At 36.5% G+C, this 13,437-nt stretch overlaps 1 protein-coding gene across 3 annotated transcripts in view; it reads left to right on the forward strand.

Moving 5' to 3' along the window:
* The window catches only part of LOC121727327 (ankyrin repeat domain-containing protein 50), an 81,912-nt gene extending 71,804 nt beyond the window's left edge, over positions 1–10,108 (forward strand). The window contains exons 27-39 of one of the 3 annotated variants that reach the window (XM_042115091.1): positions 1,769–1,952; positions 2,321–2,501; positions 2,727–2,796; positions 2,919–3,065; positions 3,198–3,281; positions 4,717–4,839; positions 5,428–5,540; positions 6,057–6,181; positions 6,501–6,664; positions 7,028–7,139; positions 7,596–7,682; positions 8,634–8,704; positions 9,406–10,108. In XM_042115091.1, coding sequence (XP_041971025.1) covers positions 1,769–1,952; positions 2,321–2,501; positions 2,727–2,796; positions 2,919–3,065; positions 3,198–3,281; positions 4,717–4,839; positions 5,428–5,540; positions 6,057–6,181; positions 6,501–6,664; positions 7,028–7,139; positions 7,596–7,682; positions 8,634–8,704; positions 9,406–9,521 — 1,577 coding nt within the window. In that variant the 3' untranslated portion in view covers positions 9,522–10,108. The remainder of the gene's footprint in view (positions 1–1,768; positions 1,953–2,320; positions 2,502–2,726; positions 2,797–2,918; positions 3,066–3,197; positions 3,282–4,716; positions 4,840–5,427; positions 5,541–6,056; positions 6,182–6,500; positions 6,665–7,027; positions 7,140–7,595; positions 7,683–8,633; positions 8,705–9,405) is intronic. The other 2 variants (XM_042115092.1, XM_042115093.1) reach the window with 2 other exon arrangements.
* The last annotated feature ends 3,329 nt before the right edge of the window (positions 10,109–13,437 follow it).

A 13,437-nucleotide genomic window follows, 5' to 3' on the forward strand; every position in this document is an offset into this window, starting at 1 on the left:
AGTCGTTTACGCGCAAATCAGAAAAGTGTATTTTTCCGGGACAAAAAACGTTCCTTGTCCCAGATTCAAATTATTATCTCCAATCTCTATGCCAAATTTCATCAAAAAAGATTATATAGTTTAGGCGAGAATCATAAAAGTTTATTGTGCGGGAACCGTACATTTTCCGGGACAAAATTAGTATTCCTTGTCCTTTCCCGAGCCTCAGAGTATCTCCATACCAAATTCCATCAAAATAGATTGAATAGTTTACGCGCAAATCATAAAAGTATATTGTGCAGTAACCGTAAATTTTTCCGGCACAAAATGTATCCTATGTTCTTTTTCGGGACTCAAAGTATCTTTATACCAAATTTCAGCAAAATGGGTCCAGCCGTTTACGCCTGATGTCATGACCACGCGAAATATAACGTTCCGCGCAGTTTCGCCCGCGTAAATTAGATATTTCACAGAAAAATTAGTCCACAAAAAATAGCCTATGATCCTTCAAGTGGTCTATTTCTTATCTGTGCCAAATAACAGAAAAATTGCTCCAGTAGTTCGTGAGATAAGCCCTTTCAAATAATTTCCCCCGTTTTTTTCCACATTTTCCTCTATTTCTTCGCTCCTATCAGTCTTAGCGTGATAAAATATAGCTTATAGCCTTTCTCGATAAATGGGCTATTTAACACTGAAATAATTTTTCAAATCGGACCAGTAGTTCCTAAGATTAGCTTGTTCGAATAAGCCCTTTCAAATAATTTTCCCAATTTTTTCCACATTCTCCTCTATTTCTTCGCTCTAATTAGTCTTAGCGTAATAAAATATAGCCTATAGCTTTTCTCGATAAATGGGCTATCTAATACTGAAAGAATTTTTCAAATCGGACGAGTAGTTCCTGAGATTAGCGCGTTCAACTAAGCCATTTCAAATAATTTCTCCCGTTCTTTCCACACTTTCTTCTATTTCTTTGTCCTATTAGTTTTAACGCGACAAAATATAGCCTATAGCCTTTCTCGATGAATAGGCTATCTAACACTGAAATATTTTTTTAAATCGGACCAGTAGTTCCTGAGATTAGCGCGTTCAAATAAGCCCTCTCAAATAATTTCGCCCCGTTTTTTCCACACTTTCCTCTATTTCTTCGCTCGTATTTGTATTAGCGTGATAAAATATAGCCTATAGCCTTCCTCGATAAATGAGCTATCTAACACTAAAATATTTTTTCAAATCGGACCAGTAGTTTCTGAGATTAGCGCGTTCAAACAAACAAACTAACAAACTCTTCCGCTTTATAATATTAGTATAGATTATATTATATCATATATGAATAATAACATTACTTTTTGTTTAAATGCGATAGTCAATAAGACATATTAAATCTTAAATATATCGCAAACATCTGCATTACATTTAAACAACAGTTTATAGTGATTCAGTTCTGATCCAGTGATACTGGCGCAATTTACTTTCCTATAATTAAGCACTTATCATTGTTATTTTACTTCTTATGATCCTAAGGATTCAGCTTGAAATCAGCGGGCAGCAGGGCGGGACCGGCGGCGACGCGTTCCAATGTATAGATTTATATGGACAGGCCTCGAAAACAGCGGTGCGGCGTACTCGACGGCTTATCCATATAAATCTATACATTAGAACGCGCTGCCGCCGCTCCCACCACGCTACGCGCTGATTTCGCGACTCTTCAGTCGCTTATAAATAAATGAAAATTGTATGTCCTACGCCGTACGCATAAAAGTCCCATACAATATGTGACTGGTCTGTACAGGGCACATAGAAGTGTGCGAGGCGCTTCTCGAGGCCGGCGCCAAAGTTGACGAAGCGGACAACGACGGCAAGGGGCCGCTGATGCTGGCGGCGCAGGAGGGCCACACGCGCCTCGTCGAGACACTCGTCGACAACTACGCCGCGCCCGTCGACCAGCGGGCGCACGATGGGAAGACAGCCTTGAGGTACAGTCGATATTTAAAGATTTTTTGTAACGATAGGTTTAATAGTTTTGGCAGTCATGATCAATGAGGCTGAACGCGATGTGAAAATGCATAAACCCACTTTACTGATATAATTTAATATTGTATTTGCTAGAAATTTTATTTTATTTATGATGTTGACTGTTTTGCCCATGAAAAACGTCAATATGAACTTTAGTGATTCTTAGTGCTTCTAAAAATTCACAGCAAATTGATGGAAAATTATTTTTATAAATATTCAGGGAGGCAGCCATGGAGGGTCGAATTAGTGGACAAAATTATAAGTGTTGAAGTTTGAGCAATGTGGGTTAAAATTATTAATGGGAGAATAAAACATGAATATTTTACAGGTTGGCAGCCCTGGAGGGTCACTTCGAGACGGTGACGGCGCTGCACCGGCGCGGCGCAGACGTGGACGCGCTGGACGCGGACCGCCGCAGCACGTTGTACGTCCTTGCGCTCGACAACCGGCTCGCCATGGCGCGGCATCTGTTAGCGTGCGGCGCGAGCGTGCACGCCGCTGACACTGAGGTGAGATATTGCTATATAGAAATTTATGTCCAGAATTGAGTCCTCAATTATTCGAACTTTTTTTTAACTTTCGTACAATTATAACGACTATAATAGTATAAGCAAGGCTACTTTTTATAGCGAAGAAGTCATTTTCAGTTATAGACATCTAGTTTAGTGAAATATGTGTCCGAGCTTTTGCTTAAAACTCATTTATAAATGTAATTATTGTCTTTCAATTTTTAGGGTCGAACACCTTTGCACGTATCAGCCTGGCAAGGACACACAGAAATGGTTAACTTACTCATCAAAGTTGGTAAGTAATGATTAATTTTGTTTCAAGAATATCTTTTAAAGAAATAAACATTAAAATTTATAGAAGTAATTCATACATTACAATCACTTGCTATATTCTTCTAAAATAACACTTTGATATAGGTGGCGCCACAGTAGACGGTCGTGATCGCTGCGCCCGCACTGCGCTACACGCGGCCGCATGGCGCGGACGCACGGCGGCGTTGCGGGCGTTACTAGCGCACGGCGCCGCCCCCGCGCCAGTGTGCACGCAGGGAGCCACGCCTCTCGGTATGTTTATTTAGATATTACTATTTGATTTCTTGATTTCTCTTTAGAAGTGCGAGTTTTAGACAGATTATTTGGGTTTGAATCATTCAATTTTTAAAATATGTGTCTTTTAATTATATCTTTTTTGTACAGGTATAGCGGCACAGGAGGGCCACGAAGAGTGCGTACTGTGGTTGCTGCAGCACGGCGCCGACCCGCTACAAGCTGATCATTGTGGTAAGTTCGGTATTATAATATTGAGATTCTCATTTCTATTATTTAGAGTTAACTTACATTTACGGGTGTAACGAGTTTAAGTAGTCTGCCCTTTGCCTTGGTGCAGTGCACATAGTTTAATTGTAATTAAAAGATAATAAATCGAAGTGAAGAGTAACAGTCAGTTGATTTAAAGTCATCAAAGCTTAAATATAGATCTTTAAATATTATAGTTTGTGCGTTTTAAGATGAGTACCTGGATGACCGAGCTTTGCTCGGTATAGCAAACACTCATTGACTTCGTGTTCGTGAATAGCTTTAGCTGTTGTTGCGTCGTTAAAGCAATTAGTTGCTCACAAAATAGTATTATTATTCGCCAATAGATGTCAGGAGCAGTCATATTTTTCAGTTTATCGATTATCGATAAAACACGAATAAAAATACATTTTCTAAAAAGGATTCCTAGCTAGATCGATTTATCGCCCCCGAAACCCCCTATATACTAAATTTCATGAAAATCGTTGGAGCCGATTCCGAGATTCCAATTATAAATATATATTTATAATTGAAGTCTCGGAAAGTCGTTTAAAGATATAAGATATGGTTGACAGTTTTCATATTCCTTACTACGGGTTTTTTTTTTTACAAGAAAACAAAAAATCTAAATGTAATAAATTATATTCCATCTACAAAAACAAATGTTTCCTATAATTGTAAATGAATAAAAATGAAAAGTTGCTAAATGCTAACTTATTAATATAAAATTATAAATATTAACTGCGAAATAGGAGTATAAAATTATTGTGTATATAATGTCAGATGTATGAAACGGAACTATGTTAATAGAGATTGACTGTTGAATCGAAATCAAATCGATAAAAAAGGGCGGCCATCTTAAATCGCCGGCACCACTGAAATGTCAGTACGAAATCGATAATTTCGATTGCAATTCCTTTACGAAGTGATTCGATATTTTTAAATTATCGATTAATTTTTGTTAGGTTAGTTACCTAGTTAACTTACCTAGTATTGTCAATTATAATGTGTCACGCATATCATGATAAAACGCACAAACTATAACAAAAATCATACAGTCCACAATATTGAATAGTAATCACGACTTGGCTCTTTTTTTGGTATAAAAATTTGATATCGCGCTTCTGTTGTGTATACTTATCTTACTATCTCGTTCTCACAGGGAGAATGTAATAATAACATAAGAATTCGTTTTCAATTAAAAAGATAAGTAGCCATGGACCAGTCTAAGTTCTTACAAAGTAATAGCATAAAAACTCTTATTTAATATTATCTTATTGACATAAAATTAAATTTGAAATGTACTAAAACTGTAACTGTGTTTTTAATTTAATCATGATTAAACTTCAATTTAATGGAAAGAAGTTTACTTGTTTGACGATTTGAAATAAATATTGACTCAAGTAACAATATAACACAGGTCGCACACCCGCGAAGGTGGCGTGGCGCGCGGGTCACGCGAATATCTGCCGTCTGTTGGAACGGTGGGCGGCGCCCTCCGCGCCTGCCCCGCCTATGGAAGAGCTACGCCCACCTAGATCAGGTAAACTTAATAATATATTATCTGGTATGATAGTGACCGCGTTTAGTACAAAAATCTGGCGCTGAACATTGATTGCTGGGGCTGCAGATTTGTTTAGATCTAGCATCAAGCAGCTTCTTAACTTAGTCAGCGCTGACTTCTATGTTGCTGTAACAATTTTGTGGACATACCGCAGTATTGACATAAGACCTTGGTAGGTGTAATGTCAATACTGCGGTATGTCCACAAAATTGTCATCTAATCTATATATATATATATATATATATATATATATATATATATATATATATATATTCTCGTGTCGCAATCATCACGACTTTTAACAAATTTTATATGCAGATTCAGTAAGTCTGAGAATCGGTACTGGCTCCTTTTTATATTGATAAGTGCATTTGTTGAATAAATAATAGTAAATTATTACAACTCGAGACTGACGGCGACCATTGTTTGTTTGACGGGATAGCGATGGACGTTGCCATGGTGCCATACTTATTTATTCACTTCAATAACATAATATGGGCGAAATACTTTATATGGCAAAACAACGTTTGTCCGGAACAGCTAGTAATGATATAATTCTGTACCCAGGTTCGCCGGACTACAAGCGGCGGAGTGTTCACAGCTCCAACTCAACCAAGTCGTCGTCCAACATGACGGGCGGCTCCAACCGCTCGCACGACGTCGACGACGCGCAGGATAAGGTACACAAATATAATACCTAGTTGCTCCAGGTTTATATAGTTAATCGTGAATGAATGTTATTTTTCTTAAATGTCAAATCTCAAAAAGATAATGACATAAATGCTAGCTCCACAAAGGCCATAATACACTAAAATAAAATAAAAAACTATTATTATTTATTATTAACAGCCGTTAGTGTCCCATTGCTGGGCAAAGGCCTTCCCTGCCTCTTTCCACGTGTCTCTATAGCCATCCAATATTTTACACATTAAATAATATATAAAAAATATACATATTATTTAATTTAATGTGTAAAATATTGGATGGCTAAGGGCTTTCATGCATAACAGTGTTAAATCGCTTCGCAAGTATCATAAATAATTAACTCATAACAAAAATAAGAATGCCATGCGTTGCGAATTGGCAGTTTTGTGACAGCGCCCTTAATTATTGTAACGGGCCAAACAACGAAACATACATACAATTTGGCACAACTTTACGATTAATGTTGTACGAACTTTTTTTAATGTCCGTAGGCACGCAGCGCTGCGAGTCTGTCGTTCGCACAGCAGGTGGCTCGCTGCGGCCGCTCCCGGCGCGAGCGCGACCGCGAACACGAACCGATACCCGAGCACAGCGCGCTGCATAACGACGCCAATAGGTACATCTTTCTTCATGTTTTTTTTAGTTTCTAAAACTGTGTCGTTCAGCAGTTTATATTTTTATAATAATTAAACTATTGATCTTTTAATCTAAAAAAGTCAAAATTCTAAAACATGAGCTGAAGTTTGTTTTCTATGCGAGAAGATATACGTATTTTTGCTGATATAAAAGTTAAAGCTGCACAAAGTCAAAATTTTCGGCATTAAAAATGCTTATAAAGATTAATTATTACCAGACCACCTTAAAAACGCGGCACTACGTGGCGCTTTAACGTGACTGAATAATTAACGTCTTTTACGTTCGAGTTTATCTTGCAGGAGTTACATAGCGAACGAGCGAGACAGCGAGCTGGGCGGGTACGCGCGGGAGCGGGACAGGCGGCGCGAGCAGCGGCACGGCGCGGCCAGCCCGCTGTACGCGTCCCCGCCCCGCAGCCCCGCCAGCAGCCCCGAACACACCCCCGCGTGCGCCGATAGCTTAGGTTCGATGTTTATATTTTATAGCCTGCTTAAAATAGTGTATGCCAGTTGTTTGTGATTTATACACTTTTATATAAAGTTCTAAATGGTCTTTCAAGCTGCTGTCATATATATATATATATATATATATATATATATATATATATATATATATATATATATACTACCCCACAGGCCACGGGCTCAATTGACCTACTGCTTGTGTAAAAATAAAGTAGACATTTTACTTGACCGAAACATTCGAAAAACACATGATTTTTTAGTTTCATTATTGAGATTTTAATACTCCTATTAAATTTTGAGCGAGTTGTAAAGCCAAGCCAAGCTAAAACATTTCACGACTAGCAAAACTATAAATATTGCAGTGTCAGCGGGCGCGCCGCAGCCCGCGGTGCAGGCGGACACGCACTTCAACCGCGACACCCACATGCGCATCATACTCGGCCGCGACAGCAAGCAGCCAGAGAAAAGCGACAGGTTAGACAGCAAGTGGACAGCACGAACTATTCACAACGTATTCGTAACGTTATGGAACGAGAATAAGCGACTACAACATTTTCATCTCTTTCATTAAATTTAAATAAAAGTTGGGAATACGTTGTCAATATCGCTAATGTATTGAGTTACTAGCGAATATTAGGATAACATGAGACGCACTCAGAGAGCTGTAGCTTTTTGAATAATCGGCGAGAAGATGGTGACGACATGTATCGGAACGATGGTTCGAGAAATGTATCGGAAAATAATGTAATGGCCGACGAATGGTTCGTATTGTATGTGTGCTGTCGTGCTCCATCGGTCAAACCATGTCATCCTGTATGTGCTATTTTGCTAAAGTATAGCTCATTCATATTATGCCATGTATGTGAAAAGGCGGAAATACTTTTTACTTTTTTATTTTTGTTTTATATCATTTGTGATATTTATACCTAGTAGCGAGATGGTTTTGGCGACGCGGCTCGCATACGCTAGAATAGTCGGCAGCTTGGGGCGAGCGAGAGGCAGGATTTTTAAGAAAACGTGAGTGACAAGGACAGATATATTTTGAGTGAGGCTTACAGTGGCTGGGATTGATGATCGTTATGCTGGTGGCAGGATCACATCGTTTTGATATGACTTGTTGAGGTTCATACGTAGTGTTTATGTAAGATCATAGCTTACAAGAAGCGTACAAGATATAAGTCATCATCATAAGTACTAATTACTCATCTGATAGCTCTTATACTTTTAGGCTTTCTTATTATCGCATTTTAAATTTTTCTAATTCATCTACCAAAGTTGACGTTCATTAAAACACCCTAATGCATCATCTCAGTTATGCTCACCTGACCATCTTTTGACTTTTGGTGCACCATAGTCCGTACAAGCATTTTCTTTCACCCATGAAAAAAAAAACATTAAATTAACTTAAGTTACAATATCACCTTCACACTACATCGAGCTTCCAAGCACCAGTCAGAATAATAGTCATTAATAAACTTGTTAGTAGGATAATATCTTTTGTGAGTCCAGTAGATTTGGGATAAGTGTCACCATAAGTGTTTCCACCTATGAGGAAGGAGCTAGGGAATATGGAAACTATCAAAAGGACTTGACAGCCTATTTATAAACATAGACCAGATGTTTACTGTCCACTATCTACAATAAAAACGAGAGACTTGAAATACGAGTATGTTAACTGTCTTTACTTTTATATTTGTAGGATTTTAGTTTTTTTTTGGTTCGGGACAACTTTTTATAATAATTATTGTTTGTGCCTATAAGTTTTTTCTTTCTATTGTTAATAATGTGTATTTGTTTCCATTAATATATTTTAAAGGGTGATTGTTTTATAATTTGATTTTAAAAATATATAATAAACGATTTGACTATTCGAAACTGTGGGATGTAATTTTTCGTAGTAAGACACAACCCGGTTTTGATAAAAACATGTAATTATTTAGCATTATAATAGTTCCGTTTTGTCCACAGCAAGAGCAAGCGGAACGGCATCGTCACCAACCCCGCCATGCGGCTCGTTGCCAATGTCAGGAACGGACTCGGTGAGTTATTAATACGTTGCAAAAAATCCGTCATGTGTGAGTTGGGACTCGCGCACGTAGGGTTCCGTACCACAATAGAGCAAAACTAGGCTGAAAATTGTATTTTTGTATGGGCTTAATTATTTCATTTATTTAAATTTTATTATAAATTATTAAAGTACATATATAAAACTGAGTATTTCGTGAATATTTGAAGTGCCTATGTATTGCCGTTATTGATATCACGTTTTTTGTATGGGAGACCTCCTTAAATATTTTATTTTTAGTATTTGCTGTTATAGCGGCAACAGATATACATAATCTGTGAAAATTTCAGAAGTCTAGCTGTAGAAGTTCTTGAGACAGACGGACAGATATCGAAGTGTTAGTAATAGGGTCCCGTTTTTTACCCTTTGGGTACGGAAGAGATCATTGTACGGAACCCTAAAAGAGGAATTAACAGCATACAATTTATAGACCGTATACAGCTTTAACCTTAAGATTTCTCTGCGGATTTGAAGGAACAGTGACGCATGTATTATACACATGCGTAACTGTCCCTTGCAACTTCTAATAAATGGTGGTGCTAAATGATAATTGATAAATGACCCGTTTGGTCACTAATCTACCAATAGTGTGTGCGCGAGCACCCGTGCCACAAAAATTTGTTACTAGCTCACATCACGCAAATGTTGCTATAGTAACATACATGTTTTTTTTAGATAACGCAGCGGCAAATATTCGCCGCACCGGTGTGGCGCTAGCCGCCAGCGCCAGTTCCGCCAATCCCGCGGTCAAAACCAATGCCTTTCAATGGAGGAAAGAGACGCCGCTATAAAGACAGAGATAGATTGCTTACGGCTTTAAACGTGTTGAATGCTACGCTTAAATGTGCTATTGTAAGTAGATTTAAGTGATTAGGTACAGAATTGGGAACGCACTTCGATTTTTGGAGCTATTTCACGGGTGTGCTTTAGATTCGTCTTTGCGTCCGTGTGTACTATTAGTTGCATACATGCTGTCCACAGTGCTATTAGTTGCATTTCTAGTATCAACTTTAGGGTTCGTAAAACGTCATAAAACAAGTTAATTATGATAATAATGAACAGTGTACGAAATTAAAATATAAGACACAGTCCTGTAAAATTAACCGCAAAACTTTGGTTGTCATATTATAACACTATTTAGGATCAAACTAACAGCAATCGCTTAACCATGTAACTTTCCCCTTAATTTGGTAACTTAATTCCATGTAGTTATTTCCAGTATAAGTACGTCACAATCATTTGAATTATCAAAATACGTTACATGTGAGAATTATTTAAGGGACTACGAAAATAATATGTTAAATATTTTACAAACGATATTATGATAGATATAAACGAACAAAGTTAATTTAAGCAAACTCAATACAACAATAATATAAGCATTTAACATGTCTATTAGCTATCATAAATAAAAATGCCCGAAAAGAAAAAAAGCCTGAAGATTTCCACTACAAATCATACGTAATCATTTAAAATGTAATTGATCTCAAAAACTAAACTAACCTTAGACTAAAATTCACTAACCTAGATATTAATTTTGGATGTGGTAGTCGGTCGCAATAATTAAGACTTATACTCATTTTACTAGTGTAAGGCCTTAGGCCGCCTAGTTTGTTTTGATCTTATGTAAGGTAAGGCTGTTTAGTGTGGGTCTGTTGTGAAATTCTCTCATCCCTATAGCGTATGCAACTGGTCGTGTGATCTTCACTGTTTTCACAAAGAAAATAGAGAAAGATTTCAAAGCTGCACGTTCCGTACTAATACTACTCGTCATAGCCATATTTTATACTTGGTCTCAATATCATGTCTCCATTATTTGCTTTTCTGAAGTAAAGATATAATTATCGCGTACCAGCTGAGTCTACAGATATTTAGATAGTCGTATACTCAATCTCATCAATTTAGAGCTATAAATATAATATGATCGAGCATTTAAACTAATCTTAGATGCACAGAATGGTGTGAATATTTGTCATTTCTCACAGTAAGGGATGTAAACGATAATTTGTAAGAAACAGCGCTCCTAGTGGCAAATAATGGTAACTAATTCGATGCCTAACAAATTGTCGTTAACGTGCTCATTGTGAAATGTGACAAAATTAAAACTCAGCAGTATGATCATTTCATCAGCACCAACACGGTCGCTGAGTCTAGTCTTCGTTGTTCATAGACTGAATCGTACTAAAATAGCCGCGCACTGGTTCTCGACTTTTGGGGTTGCCCGTACAAAATATACTTATGTCGGCTGTGTTGCCAGTAAATGTAAAGTATTTTTGAACTCTCGGTGGGTAGAGGTAGACTTAGAACGAATTTAGCGTAAGAGAAATATATACGTGTATATTGACCCCTGTTTCCTTCGAAATATAGAAATATTTTAACATCGAATATGTAAGAGTTGAATAAGTCATATTTATTCGTATTAGGCAATAGTTAGAATCGAAATAAATAATGTGAGTGGTCGTTACTACGTAGGATGTTCTAATAAATTGTTTTATTCGTCACTTCTCGATCGAAAATTCGAGTTTTGTGATTGATGTTGACAAACTGAATGCGAATAATCTAATACCCGAAAAGTATTCTTTTTTTTTATTTTTGCAAGTAACATACGACATTGAAATCATGTTTTCCGTTGTATATTTATTTATATGGCGTTTTATAAGCCGTTTCAAATTGTGATTCGTATTACGTATATTATTTTATACAAGCGTCAAAGCAATAATTAAGTACAACTTACAAGATATGAATTGGGACTTTTTTGTATAAAAACTTGGTTTTTATTATCTTTAGTGTGACTGTGAGCTTACATTTTCGTATGTACTCGAACAAAAATCAAAAGTATTATTATTTGTAAATATTTTTTGCAACATATTTTGTTCTACTAAAGTCTGATCGAGGTGCACGTAGAGTTTCGTATATTGCCACATCTCAACTTTTCAAGTTGACTCGCTCGTATTGTTGTCAACGAAAAAGATAAGTAGCGATGGGTCAATGTACGTAATTATACATTCTCTGCTGCCGAAATTTATTTGCTAATGGTGTTTGAGTTGGCGAATTTTAATCTTGCTAGGAAAATATGTGTTGATATTTTTAAATTGTTTTTAATGGCAGCAACATTGTGACTTAACAGTAATTACGTGGATTGTAAGTAGTTGAAGTTTTAATGTGTCATAATATTTTGAGGCTATAGTCTATACGATGAAGTAAGAATGAGTCAATTTGTGAAACTACAGTGAGTAGTGATCGGGGAAGGCTATTCTCCTAATTATTTATATTCAATTCGCAGTTAGTTCCAGTGTAAAATTGCTCATGTGCGTTCACTCGTGTGTGAATGCCATAGCATGTGCTGACACTTAAACCACACTGTGTATTAAACATTTTTAATTACGAGAATTTATCTTCTAAATTGTCGACGAACGAGCTATATTATATTATGCGTTTTGACATTGTATTATTTATACCAAATTATTATCGACTGTTTTATTGATTTATCACAATATTCAGTTGCACAGCAATAAAGAAACGTGTGACGTCATCATTCTGACAAAATATCACGTGATACTAAATTGGCGGCGCGAACCAACTTCCAAAAAGAGAAAGTAAGCAAGCAGCTGTAGTATCGATAGATGAATAGAGGCTTATAAAATCTCTTACGAAATTGTGAGAATGTCTGGTTGCGTCTCTTTATTGGCGTGTATACTAGAATTAAGTTTGCCATGTTTTGGATGATTTCTAAAAAGTGTATTGAGTGTATCATTGAGTTTGGTAAACAGACTGTAGTCGATGTAGATAGAGACAGAGGTATATACTGAATGTAAACTGTTTAATAAACTGTTGCGTCTGTTTTCTTCACTCGATGGCAAAGCTATTGCTTTTGATGAAGGATTGTAAGAAAAGCATTTTTGTTTGTACAGGCGAAGAATTTGAATGTTTAGCAGATTAATAAAGAGGCTGGTCGTATTTTTCTTACATTTTGAATGGTTTCTACTTTTTAAAGTATGAAAATAAGGCTCCCCCGCTATATTCCGTAATAATATGTGCGCACCCTTTAATAACTGAATGTTTGTTCTTTTATATTTGTTGATCTAAATATCTATCACAATGATTGAAATCCAGGCGGGATTCAAATTAGAATACAAACAATTTATAACCTTCAATCTGATAAATATTCTTTTTCTTTGAATGCCAGAATATCAGACAGAATGTCTGAATATGTACACATTTTCTATTTTCTATTATATTAATATTGTCTAAACTAATCATGAGTTTTCTAACAAATCTTTCATCAAAACCAGTGGCATACAATAGTTTGACGCTTATTTCGTATAAGATAGAGTTATTTATTTATTTGTGGATAGTTTGCGTGCGTGTTTTGCGTTTGTTTGACGTGAGTATGTGATGTAACGTAGTGCTACAAGTTGTAAAGATATATTGAAATATATAATTTCTCTTACTATTGTCTTTTATTTCATTATGTTGGCGGTGATTTCTCAGATGATGTTACTAGAAAAATTTATGATTATATGTAGCATTCTACAGGGTGGTCAGGAAAATGACGTCCATATAATAATACTTAAAAAAAAGTACAATTAATGAGCTTGAAAATACTCGTCCGTCTTTTTTCTGAAAATCGTTAAATTCGTAACTCGATAACGACACAAAATCGCGGAACATACATGGGGGTGATTCGGATTCCCCTCGGCATAAGCT

The sequence above is a fragment of the Aricia agestis genome, chromosome 5, assembly GCF_905147365.1.
Source record: "Aricia agestis chromosome 5, ilAriAges1.1, whole genome shotgun sequence".
Taxonomy (NCBI): domain Eukaryota; kingdom Metazoa; phylum Arthropoda; class Insecta; order Lepidoptera; family Lycaenidae; genus Aricia; species Aricia agestis.